Source organism: Vespula vulgaris, chromosome 2 (assembly GCF_905475345.1).
Source record: "Vespula vulgaris chromosome 2, iyVesVulg1.1, whole genome shotgun sequence".
Taxonomy (NCBI): Eukaryota; Metazoa; Arthropoda; class Insecta; order Hymenoptera; family Vespidae; genus Vespula; species Vespula vulgaris.
The window spans coordinates 5,972,308-5,985,584 of record NC_066587.1 but is presented as its reverse complement, the minus strand read 5'-3'; the positions used below and the strand labels follow the sequence as shown (position 1 = coordinate 5,985,584).

The window sequence follows — 13,277 nt, the reverse complement described above, 5'->3', positions numbered from 1 at the left end:
AGTGTAGAGAGTTCGAGACGATGTCAACGCAAACGCCGGAAGCATAAACGAGCGTGTAAATATTAAATCTTTCCAACAACAAAAATTATTTTTCGAGTTTGCCCGAACCCGACTATAGATTTCTATAGAAATACCATTCCTCTAGTTTTATCACGAATAAAAATATTTTCAATGAATTAAAGATCGAACTCTGCTCACTCTTCTGTCGATAAATATACGAACAAATAGGAAGTGACAGATTAAAAAAAAGAAAAAAAAAAAAAACTGAAAATAAAAGAAAAACTTTGAAGAATCGTCGTTCGGAAGAATCTGGTACATCGCAATCGAGTTCTCGACGGAAATCACGGTTCCCACAGCTTTCCCCGCTCTAGACTCGTGCCCGTTCGCACTTTTCGTTCTCCGACGAGAACCGTAACATCGCGTCAAGATTATGCTACTTCAATTGAATGAACGCCAGGAATATATAGATAGAAATGTAACGGACTGAAAATGTAAGCATATACATATATACGTATATATGCATTATATATATATATCTACGTTACCTACGATACAATATTATTAAAAAATATATTATCAAAACTTATTTCTACGTTGCGATAATTTATTGCAAATTAAATTCTATTTTAAACAATACCCATCCTGCTAATGGTTCATCCGATCGATCGAAAAAACATTTTGCGCGACACGAGACTTCCTTCCTACTTACAATTTATTAATAAACATTCGAGCGTCACGCGATACTCTCGACATATATCCAAGAACGTTGTATGTATATATGTATATAAAATAATAGTACAATGTTTATGCCAAGAATCATTAACCGCGTTATATACTGTCCCCCGACATTTACTCACAATATCGATTTACGTATCGTAGTACACGAGTTTGCACAACGAAACGGAGTCTACTTACGATCTAATGTCTACGTGAATATCGTGACATTGAAAAACTTGTTGCCAATCTAGTTTACAATCTCATCAACATATGTAATTTTAGCCTTTAATACAATCATTTACATATTAATTATCATTCTTGAGTACAAAAAAAAAATATTAAAAAGCAAGACAGCATCTTGTTATTCCACTAGAGGCAATTTCAAATTTTTCTAACGTTCAACATTCGTGGCTAAAAGATTTCAAGTATATTCCTACTAAAAATACCCTTTCATTTATCTCTACTTTGTATCGTGAAAGCTACTCTGTCATTTATCTTTTCTTTTCTTTTTTCTTCTCTCTTTTTTTTTTCTTTTTATCGACCTTTTATCAACCATTTATTATTATTAATTTAACAAAAGCAACGTATGGAGTTTCTTTATACCGTCAGAACTTTAATAAATGTTAGAGGAATAACGAGTTAAGGATATCGTACAGGGCGATCGAGAAAACGTCACCCGTACACCAGGTAGGGTAAGTAAAAGCGCCCCTGCATTGACGTAAATACAAGGTTAATACAGAGACATCCCGAGAACGACGCCTACGCGTTAACCTACGTAGACTTATGTTAGTACCAGCCGATCTACAAAAGCGATGACGTCCATGCAACATCACTGCGCATCCACCTGTTCGGTCAACCTCTAAATATCATCGGCCAAGCAAACCGCGTAATGTCGTGATTCTGACACGTTAATCGTCTTGCTCTGACGTCTTACCGACAAATCGATAAACGATAAAGAGTTACAAGTAATTTATTAAAGCTTTTACTTTTATCCCGAACGATAAAATCTCTTGTAAAATCGAAAGACAATAATAGTATCTAATCGATAAAAATATACGAATTTAAATGACGGATATAATATCTATAAATAGGATGTCGATTTAATATTATTATTCCGTAATGATGTTAATTAACAGATATGTAATAATCGAATGAATAGAAATTTATTTTCAGACAAGAATATAATAGATTAATAAAAGATTTCATATGAATTCTCTAAAGCAGGAAATTTGAAAAACGATGACGAATCTAATCCCACATTCATCATTTCTTTTAGACTTCGATTGACAAAAAGGAATCTTACCGTGGAAAGTTCAACGAAATTCGCTTTCAAAACTTTCTCCATTTATCTAATCTCCATCTACCCCGATAACGAAGTACATTAATACATATATAGATTCGAAATGGAAGATATCCTGATAAGAATACGCGCGCGCACACATATATATTCGATTTTTCAAGGATTTGAAAGATCGTGAGTAACAATATGAAGTAATAAGCGAAATGAACGGCAAAAAGCGCATTTTATTTTATTTCATTTTTTTTGTTTTTTTTTCTTTTTAACAACGACAAGCATATCGGGTGGCTTCAACTCACCCGATTTATATATAGCACGCGCGTTACCGAACAAAAGGAGTTTACTACGGCAAACTGCGCTCGAGCAAGGAGTTCGATGGCACGCAGTTGCCAAGCGCGATCGACTCGTCGTGATTTTCGAGAGCTCAGAGGCGCAACAAGTGGACTGGCGACTCGTTCGAAAAAAATCGATTTCAAACTTTGAACGCAAACGATCCTCGTTCGTTCTAGTTAAAAGAAATTAAAGTGTATATCGTTCGAATTAAAACGTCAATGGAGGGTCATCGATCGCTATTAATTAAAGAGATCGAGTAAATGCCTGACCATTGACAAAAAACTTTTGATGTTCTAAGAAAAAAAAAAAAAAGAAAAAAACGGAACGTAGCAGTAGAGCAGAGAGTTTATAGCAAAAAATATCAGGGCAATACGATAAAAAGCGAATGAAATTAATATTTCACGAATGCGATAATTTAATCAATTAAACGCTAAGAGACATCGTTTCCTTCGAAATATTTCGAAGATCGAACGAATCCGAGGCACCTGTTTATATAAAAATCGTTTCTATTTCAGAATCTATGTATCCCTTGCTCTCTATTAGATATTAATCTCGAGAGATCGATACGAATGAAAAGGGAAAGAAAAGGACTCACCACGTGAACGCTGGAGAGACCTACGGGCTGCTCGGCCTGCTTCTTGTCCGTCTTCTTCGCCTGTCTCTTGGCCTTGCTCTCGAGAAATCGTTGCTTCAACACCAGGGTGTCCTGAATGTTTTGCTCGCATAGCCCGTTGAAGCTCTGATCGAATCTTGGGACGCAATCGGTTTGTCTGCGGCGATAACTCTCGATCCTACGTCGAAGACGATCGACGACCGCCTGCCTCTTTGGGGTGAGGACCTCACCCATACCGGGTGCTTGACCCATTTGTTGTTGCAATTGGAGTTGCTGTTGACTTGTCACGCTCAACTGTCCGACGGCGTTCAGATCGTGGATCGAAGCGGTCGTAGCTACGGAGTTGGATTGACCGATAACAGGATTTCCAACTATACTGGTCGGTCCGTTATTATTATTGTTGGTATTGTTATTGTTATTACCGTTTGGGCCCTGCCCCACGCACACGGATATGGAGGCAGGGGCGATGCCGGGGGGGCCTTGCGAGGGCTGGCGAGGCAGAAGCCCCCCGGCCTCCATACAGCCCCCTAGATCCACCGCAGAGTAAGCCAGCTCAGTGATAAGCTATTGCAATTCGTAAGACAAACAAGTCCTCCTCTTCGTTCTTGTCTCTGTCGCTAGATTCGACGACGTTGACCTCGTCAGTAGCCCTCGATGCTACCCGTTTGAGCATCCTCCATCGGCAGCTGACAGGCGAGCCGACAACGAGCGGCATTTGACGCGCTCGATTCACCTCCTCCTCCTCCTCCTCCTCCTCCTCCTTCTCTTCCTCCACTTCCTCAAGTTGCACCGAATCCTTACTCGACGAGTTCACGCATAAACGGGAGAATAGTAATGATACTAGTAGTAGTAGTAATAGTAGTAGCAGCAGTAGTAGTGGTGTAGTAGTAGAATAGTAGTAGTAGTAGTAGTAGTAATAGTGGTGATGGTGGTGTAGTAGTAGCAGTAGTAGTAGTAGTAGTAGAGTAGTAGTAGTAGTAGTAGTAGTAGTAGCAGTAGTGCTAGTGGTAGTAGTAGGTAGTAATAGCAGTAGAAGCGGAAGATAAGAAAGAAGACACGTTCCACGTGAGCGTGACCGATCGCGCACTCTCGATCTTCGGTATCCGTATCTCGCGCGCTTCTCTCTCCCTCTCCCTCCCTCTACCCTTTCGCTCCCTCTCTCTCGCTCTTCCTAGCAAACACTCTCTGTCTGTCAATGGACGCGCGCGTGCGCGCGCTTTAGCGAGAGTCTCGAGGAGGCGAAGAGCGCGCGCTTCGTTCCGCCGTCGGAAAACCGCTCGGCACTCATCGTCGTCGTCGTCGTCGTCGTCGCCGTCGTCGTCGTCGTCGTCGTCGGCGGCGACGGCAGCCGCTGCTGTGTGCTGGCGGTGGCGGTGGCGGTGGTGGAGGAGGTGGCGGTGGTGGTGGCGGCGGTGGTGGTGGTGGTAGTGGTGGTGGCGGCGGCGGTGGTGGTGGTGGTGGTGGTGGTGGTGGCGGTACGACGACGCCACGAGGGATACGGCAGAAGAGAGGGGACTCGTACGTACGGACGGACGCACGCACGGCCGACCGACCGGTAGAGAGACAGAGAGAGAGAGAGTGAGGGAGGTTGAGAGAGAGAGAGAGAGTAAGCGAGCGAGTGGAGCGGGAGGAAAGGACGGGCTGTGGCGCGCTTCGAACGTCGGCACAACAGGTAGTCGAAAGAGCGTGCCGCTGCCGCTCCGCTACTACCCACTCGTGCCACCGACAGATGACAGGAGCGCGAGATGGAGCGCACCGGAGGGAGGGGAGGGGACGGGACTGTCAAGGGGAAAGACCCAACCAACGGGGTTTCGCTTGCCTTCGCACAACCGGCCGAGCTGCAGCAGCTTCGACCTACGACGGACGTCGACGACGTTGCGCTTCTCTTTCTCTATCTCGCTTCTTCTTTTTTTCTCCTCTCTATTTATGCGACATCTCTTTCCAATATTTATATTCCTCCTCGGACTTACGCTCTACGCGAGTATCTTAGCAACGACGCGACGAGAGCGTCGATCCTTCGACTATGCTTGCTCTATCTCTTTCTCTCTTTCGTATTTCACCTTCCATATTCTATTTTCTCCTTTCAATAACTATTCCTTTATTTCACTGAATTCTTTCGATTATTTACAATGTTGCTTTCAAACGGACGAAATCCTTTTCGACTTTGACCTCGGGATATTTATAATATCACGTGTCATTGAGCGTCGGCATCGAACGCGCCGCGCATAAGATCCTTTAGCAAACAATTACATAACCTCACTTTTAAGTACCTCTAGCGCGTCAACTCACCCAGCAACGACACTATGACGGCGGCAACCTCAAACTGACACGCTTCCTCTGTCAGAAGTTCGAGGACGTTCACGCGACCGCCTTCGAAGGACCGAACAGACACGTAGCCCGAACGACACTTTGGATTCGGCTCCTCGTGAGCGCGCGATGCCATTAACAGAACTGCGCGTGGGTACGGAAGCATATATCGTTCAAACGACGAACCATAATTTCTTGCTGGTTAAGAGCGCCAACTTGCGGCGACTGCTTGAAACGGAGAGTCTTCTTCGATTTGACGCCATCTATGAAACCGCGCATATTTTCGAAGTATCTTTACCGAGCGATTCTATTTATTTTTCTCCTTATTGATTTTATCGACGTAAGACGTGACAGACTGGTTTTGATATCGAACGAAGATATAATAGCGATTTACGTTAGCATTAAAAAAAAAATCTACGACGGCTCTACACACGTGTACTTTCTTTTACGTTGTTGTTGGTTAATTTACTCGATTGTTACTGTGATAAACGTTTTAAAAAGTCTTTTTGTATCGTATAGAAACTTGTAATAAATTGTGAAAAGATACCTGCGATTCTTGATACACTTGTGATGTAAACGATCAAACAAAAGACAATAATAATGGCACTTGACAGTCCTAAAAGTAAATCTAGGATCCCTTATATACCGGGTACGAAACCTTCTATCAAAAATGCACAACTTCTTGTATCTACTGGAATACCTTCTTTGGATCACATTTTAGGTTAGTATGCTTTGATTGAATTGGTAGAATGAATCCAAATGAAGTAAAATTCTGTTTTAGGTGGCGGTTTACCTATTGGATCAATACTCTTAATTGGTATGTATACTATTATATAGCGATGATAATGTATATTATTGCTTTTTCTCTGATGTAACGTACGATAACAATAATTCCATCGTTTTTACAGAGGAAGATACTTATGGAACTTATGCTAGGGTGATGCAAAAGTATTTTATAGCGGAAGGAATAGTTTCCAATCATCCTTTATTAATAGCTTCTCTAGATACAGAACTTACTACTTTGCTTTCGGAAATACCAGCTCCTATAACGGACTCTTCATCCGAACCTGATGTACAATCTATGGATGAAAGAATGAAGATTGCATGGAGATATCAGAATTTAAGAACAATAGATTCGTCACCAATGGGAGGACGTGTTTTTGGACATTTCTATGATCTTACAAAATCAATGGATAAGAAAGTTATTGATAATGCAAACATAACGCAATGGCAGGAGCCGATGAAGAATATAAAAGATCATGCTTTTGAAAATCCTGCTTATGAAGATTTATTGAAAACTGTTTCAAAAACTTTAAAGAGTGGAAAATATTTCACTTTCGACGAACCAGATAAAAGAAATGTATTGAGAATTTCTATTGGTTCTTTGGGTTCTCGAATGTGGTTTTGTGATTCCGAAGAGAGTACACATGCGGACATATTTAAATTTCTATATTGCTTTAGAGCTCTATTAAGAAATTCTTATGCCGTTGCGACGATAAGCATTCCGATTTTGAATTTTGATAATAATGTTAGTTTTACTGAATTATAATATTTATATTTACATACGAAACATATGTTCATACGTAATTTATTTAAACATTTATCAGGACAATTTCGTGGAACGACTTGAACACTTATCGGACATTGCTGTCAAATTAGAATCTTTTGCTGGTTCTGCAAAAGAAACAAATCCTCTTTTCAAAGATTATCATGGTCTATTACATATACAAAAATTACCGGCCTTAAATATATTAGCTCCTCATACTCCTGAATCAAGAGATCTTGCCTTTAAATTACGACGTAAAAAATTTATAATAGAGGTAAATACACTTATTAATCTGTAATGAAATATTATCATCAAAGTAATATATATGTTACATATAATCGCAGATTCTTCATCTACCACCCGAATTAGGTGATACTACTCAACGTGAACAAGACGAAACACCAACTACCAGCAGTTGTTCAGCCGGTGGAAAGAAAAATCTTTTAGATTTTTAACACTCTCTTATTGTACATTTCCAAATGTAATTTATTTTTTACGTTTATGATGACCCAGTAAAAATATGAACTGTAAATAAAAGATTATTTTTTATAATCGAATTCATTAAAATTTACCTCCTTTTTAATTTACCCTATTTACATATTACTATCTATATGCGTTTATATACTATAGCTTTATATCGAATTTATTTAACGGGAAAGGTATGGCGTAGTAGTTGAATTAATGCAGGCTGGAGGAGATAAGCTTCATGCACACTTACAATAATGCGCTTAAAACGTTCGCGTTCTGTAATACGCAACGCAAAATGTAGAAACGATACATATTCAAATAATTAAACTTGAAAGCTTATTAAAGATAATTAAAGTGCTGATAATAACAAACATATATGCACACATTGCCTTTAATATTTTTTGGATAATACATTTTTTCGATTCGATTTTTCGATAGTATTATTTATACAAGTAACAATTGTAAAATTAAGAATATTGTCATTAATTAAGTACAGTAATTATTAATTAATTTCTCGTGAATTATATAAGCGAATAATGTTATTTCAGATATTATATAAAAACAAGACTCGATTCTCAGAATAATTCTCATTTGTATTTTCATCGATAAAAGCCGCACCTGAACGAACGAACGTAAACTCGTGGATAAATGTAGATATCGATGCATATGGGGGGGCCTTTCATCCCCTCTTTTCTCTTCCGCACCTTTCTATTTCCTTCCGGTTCCATCCGGCTGGTCGCGCATGAGGGCACGCAACGCGAGTATGCTAACAGATGCCAGAGTTTATATGGCACTGTGCATCCATCGAGCTCGTGCGAGCTTTTCAGTATTCGAATACGCGCGAGTAAGTGAACTTCGTAATCGAATCGGATCGAAAAGCACATATTGTAACGCGTCATCCCCCATAATGACTTTCGTTATTATCTTTTCTCGTGTGAACAACGTGAAACTTTAACATGTTCATTATATATTAACAACAATTATAAAATTAAATTATATTAAAATACATTTTAATATTGCCCAGTATTCTTATTATTATTATGGAAACTAGGAAGCTAGCATTGTCACGAGCTTGCGTGTGCTGCACGAATATTATTTTTTTGGTAAGTTTATATAAAAACAATTGAACAGATTTTTTTAAATAATTTAATGTAAAAAGAATTCTACATGTATCTATAATTCTTTGTTATAAAAAGAAACATTTTTATTTTAATTTGATTTCAGATATCAGGTTTCATTCTAATGTCATTAGGAGCGTTACTATTGGCTGACAATGAAAGAATTTTACTATCGCGTTTATTAGGACCCAGTGATGTTCAACCCGATCAACCATTGTTCTATTACTTAGCCTTTGCCATCTCTGCCTTTGGATTTTTCATAGCGATAACTGGTCTTTTTGGATGTTGGGCGGCTTGTCTTTTCAATCAATGTATTACGATATCGGTAAGAATTTTTTATTCCTAACAAGAACTTAGCTAAACGAATTTCAAACACATTTTCCAAAAATCTTTTCTAAGTTCAGTATGTATTGTGTACCGAAAGGAAAGCAAAGAATACAAAAATGAAAGAATACAAATAATATCTATCAGTTTCAATAAATTTCAAAAATAAAAATATAATAGAAATCGAAGAAATTAGATTGAATGATCGCAAAGAGCGTGCTTCTTTACGAGCTGATGCACTCATAAAAACAAAGACTCGTTCGGTCTAATGCTCACGTAATTAAGCCTATGAAATCTTGACTTTTCTCGATCTACATGCCAACTACGCAGACTTTACTTCGAGATCGCTCCTCGAGCCTAACTAAAACCAGATTTCCCGCTTTTGCACGGCCGTGGTCACGCGTCGTTGCCCGGAAACGGATCTACACGTACCCAGACACGCGTGCTCACAAAAGGAGGGCGAGTATGAGCTCTCCACCTAAAAACTATTATTATTCTGATATAGCTTGTTAACCGAACACATTTTACGCGAGATCCATAAATATATATACATATATATATATTATCTATAAATAAATAAATATATATATATATATATATATATATATATATATATTAGGAAAAAAAAGTTATAATAAGAAAAAAATGGAATATGGATGAAAATAACGGGATTACTGTAATTAATTAGACTTTAAAAATGAAATGAAAATAACAGTCGAAGAAACGAAGCGTAAAACTACTCGAGTTTAACTCGATTTATGTTACTTTCAAAATCGAATCAGAATATTATGTTGTAAGTAAAATGATCTCTTCGCAAATTCTGACATATTCATATTCGATTTTGTCGATTTTATCTGAAAAATATTGAAACGTTTTTTAAATAAACTACTCTATTTTCAGTACGTAGTGACAATAACGTTATTACTACTTAGCGAGTGTACCATATTCATTGTTGCTATATTCTGGCCCTACTTATTGGGAATCGATGTTAGACCGGCCCGATTGATAAGGGCACTACAACGTAGTTACGCAGTTCCAGGACGAGAACAATTCACGGCAGCTCTTGACCTCGCACAAACCACAGTACGTATACTCGGAGGATTATTTTTAAAATGTTATAATTTAACTTGTACTCGAGTAAAACAGAACAGCTTCTTTTATTTTGATAGTTATTAAATAAAATTATACGTATGATCGTTCATTTATTTATGAAAAAAAAAGTGCAAACACTAATAAATGTGGGTTTTATGTCCTTTACGATTTTGCTGATAATACAAATTTCATCGAATCGTATAGTTTTCCTGTTGCGGCATAAACGGAAGCAACAATTACGGCACTTCGTGGTGGAGGCTGCAGGAAGTTGGTCGAAGAGAATTGGTGGTACCTCTCAGTTGCTGCACCCTGAATAACGCCAATGAGACAGACTCCTTCCTTAATCCTGAACCTGCCAATCTCACTCTCTGTCAAGCTCTAAACCCCGCCGAACATCAATATGCCCGCCACACGACGGTAGGAATACATAATGAGGATGTTATTAACAGGGACGAAAAAAAAGATCGTCTGAATTGAATATGAGACAGAAACGTTTATCTGTTTGATAAATATTTGATAGAATGTTTGATGAATTTTCATCGAACTCCTATAACGCGTTTTATTTTTCTTCGGGAAAGAATTGAGTTTGTCGAGTGACGTTGACGGGTACTCGTTCGAAACCCGTATCAACGTATCTTAACGTGATAAAAAAGAACGTCATGCGGGCTAGACTTTCGATAATAATTCATTTTCACTCTCATGTTTTTCTCGTATCTTGCAATAAATTTCAAGAATTAGAATTTCAATGTTGACTTTTCAGGGATGTCTGGAAATGATCGAAAGATGGACACAAGAGCAAGCGTTAATCTTACTCGCCATCGGTTTGTCGATTATCTTCGTCGAGGTCAGCGTCCTCTTAAGTACTTTCTTCGCATGCTCGAAGAATAGCAAGAGAAAGAAGTCGCAAACCTCAACGTTTACTTCCACGCAAACTCTGAGTCCATTCAGTGAGAACGATCATGATTTTGGTAACAAAATATTTTGTTCACGTCTTCTCTATAATCACAAATAAATCAAATCTCAAATTACTTACGTCTATTCTTTTAGGATTAGGAATAGAAAATAGAATGCATATGTCCGGTACAACGTTCGGAGCCAAATCATGAAAATGGTCGGGGGGCAGCGAGAATTTGGAAGAAAAAAAAGTGATCGAGCACGAATACGATAAAGCAACCAGACACAGTGGAAGAAGTATAATCGAGGATTGGAAAGATTCTTCGAAATATGACGAGAACGTTATTAGAAGCGATCAACTTTACGAGGAACGAGCTGTCGACGTAATCATGGATTATCATAATCATCAGCATAATCATCGTCAAGTAGAAAAATTTCCTTCGGAGTGCAACAAAGGATCTTCTTTGTTAAGAATCGATATTCCGAAGGAGAATGAAGAGAGCAAAGAGAGTGTGATAAAAATTAAACGACCACAAGGTGGTGGAACCGTCAGAAGTATACCAATAAAAGATTATCAATCTTCCATAGCTCAGAATATAGGGACGTTAAGAAGATCGATGGCTCCGCAATTGCAATTTGAGTCTCTAGTTTCCGAACCTGAAAAGAATATTTCAATGATTCCTTCAAAACAGAGAACATCCATTATTAATAACGATACCTCGAATAATCAACAACGTTCAATGATTCCATTAGAGCCCGAAAAGTCGAGTAATCCTTGCCATGAAATTTCAAAATGCCTCGACACGCTAACGAGAAAAGAGGACAGTATCAACGATGGAAAGTCCATGGAAAGCGTTCGTAAGGGAAGCGTTCGCGATTTCAACGACACGGCCAATTACTTTCGCAGATCGTATAGAAAAAGGTTAAGCTCCAATTGTCGTAAAACGCGAGATAGCAAAGACGATAAAGAATTTGCTCGTACGCGTGGTCACGTAGGTCAGAAAATATACGTTTATGAGGAGAATGCTCGTCGTAGCGAAAGAAATTTCGATCCTATTCTAGATCCGAAGAAACATCGAACTATCGGTGTACCTTTGGTTGGAATGCATAATGCTTGTGGACTACCCGTTATAGCATCTTGGAACGATACTGAAATTTTTCAACCTCTTCGAACGAGTACCACAGTGTTAGGGACATTGGCTCCTGTTTTAGGAGGATCTAGAGTTTCTTCCAACCTTCGAAGAAGAACACATCCCAAGAGAAGAGCTCCTGATCCAATTCGATCCAATCACACACTAGCTCGAGTCGTTAAACGCAACGATTCTAAAAGATCGACTATAAAAGGTGATGATGAAAACAATACGAAAAGAAAAAGGAATCGCTTATCTTTCAAAACTATGAATCGTCCTAATGTATCCTCAAAAAATTCTTTCAAACGAACTGTCCGAGGTGGAAAATATACGCTTGGAAAAGCATCTTTAACGAATACTTTGGATAGAAAAGTTTCCAAAGGGAATGCAAAAAGAAGAACCCTTTATGCCAGAGATGACGGTGAGGAAGCTGTGCAGGCTTTAAAAAATTTGTGCTTGAATCCCTTGGCGCGAAATGAATCTCAGGAGGATATGATGTGGTGATCAAAAATGTTACCTGCGACAAAGCGAAGGATGTGATTTTCGTTTTTGTTTATTTGTAAATAAATGGACGCTATAAATTATTCACTGACCCAAAGGTTTTCTAATAAATGAAAATCCTTGCTGCCCTCGCTGATAAATCAATCATGTGTGTTTAGCGTAACTCGTTCTATTTATTTTAATTGAAGTATGATTTCGATGTAACCTGCGTGTTTAGAATTTTAGAATTGATTGATATATGAATATCTGCCCTCATTGATTATATGAAATATCAAAGTTAATTGTTCTGTTACTATGATTTTTAAGAATATTGTTTTACGATCTAGTAGGTATGAATATATCATTTAAATAAAATAATTCAATGCTCAATTATTTCTATAATTTTTTTTATCAAGTAATATTACTTTCGGTGGAATGTATATTATGTAAAACATAATGCATATATGTTACATCGAAACTAATATCGATTTCCCAGTTCTTACCTTGATAAATTTAAATTAAAAGAATGATTATTTTAATAAGGGACTAAATGAGTACTCTATGAATATAGTATGCAGGAATTATATAGGAAACAATGAAACGAATGAAAAGATATCAATTAGAGCTGAAAGAAAGTAATTATTTCCATAATGATTAATGGTAAGCAGTTCTTAGATGAATATTATTTGCAATAAAATATAAAACATGATACACAAAATATTATAACGAAAATAATACCGTCCTTAGGTCTCACAACAAACAAGTTAATGCTTCTGAAGATTGTTGACTGCGTCAGTATGTTTCAAAATTTCATTCACCAAATACAACCAACGGTGTTCATTCAGCAGAATCTAAAATGCAACTACATCAAACTTATAATCGTCTTTGTAAAATATAAGACATGTTCTATTTAAATCACCAAATTTAGAATACTCGGCAATCACTTTTTTGATAAACT

At 37.9% G+C, this 13,277-nt stretch overlaps 3 protein-coding genes across 6 annotated transcripts in view; 2 read left to right on the top strand and 1 right to left on the bottom strand.

Annotated features, from left to right (window-relative positions):
• LOC127072773 (neurogenic protein mastermind-like) overlaps positions 1-4,438 on the bottom strand; it is a 158,478-nt gene extending 154,040 nt beyond the window's left edge. For 2 of the 3 annotated variants that reach the window (XM_051013475.1, XM_051013476.1), the window contains exon 1: positions 2,943-4,438. In XM_051013475.1, coding sequence (XP_050869432.1) covers positions 2,943-3,479 — 537 coding nt within the window. In that variant the 5' untranslated portion in view covers positions 3,480-4,438. The remainder of the gene's footprint in view (positions 1-2,942) is intronic. The other variant, XM_051013477.1, reaches the window with a different exon arrangement.
• A 24-nt stretch (positions 4,439-4,462) lies between these two features.
• Positions 4,463-7,370, top strand: LOC127072782 (elongator complex protein 4). Of its 2 annotated transcripts, XM_051013495.1 has the most exons (6): positions 4,463-5,421; positions 5,787-5,988; positions 6,049-6,084; positions 6,176-6,795; positions 6,875-7,087; positions 7,158-7,370. In XM_051013495.1, exons 2-6 carry the CDS (start codon positions 5,868-5,870, stop codon positions 7,266-7,268), a joined length of 1,101 nt encoding a protein of 366 aa, XP_050869452.1. In that variant the 5' UTR covers positions 4,463-5,421; positions 5,787-5,867; the 3' UTR covers positions 7,269-7,370. The 2 variants fall into 2 exon arrangements, with proteins under 2 accessions (XP_050869452.1, XP_050869450.1); XM_051013493.1 differs by lacking the exon at positions 4,463-5,421 and having other exon boundaries at positions 5,428-5,988.
• Positions 7,371-8,072: 702 nt separating this feature from the next.
• On the top strand, positions 8,073-12,697 carry LOC127072784 (CD82 antigen-like). The gene is made up of 6 exons (XM_051013500.1): positions 8,073-8,384; positions 8,506-8,724; positions 9,624-9,806; positions 10,020-10,232; positions 10,576-10,783; positions 10,863-12,697. The coding sequence occupies exons 1-6, from the start codon at positions 8,322-8,324 to the stop codon at positions 10,919-10,921; spliced, it is 945 nt and encodes a 314-aa protein (XP_050869457.1). The 5' UTR covers positions 8,073-8,321; the 3' UTR covers positions 10,922-12,697.
• The last annotated feature ends 580 nt before the right edge of the window (positions 12,698-13,277 follow it).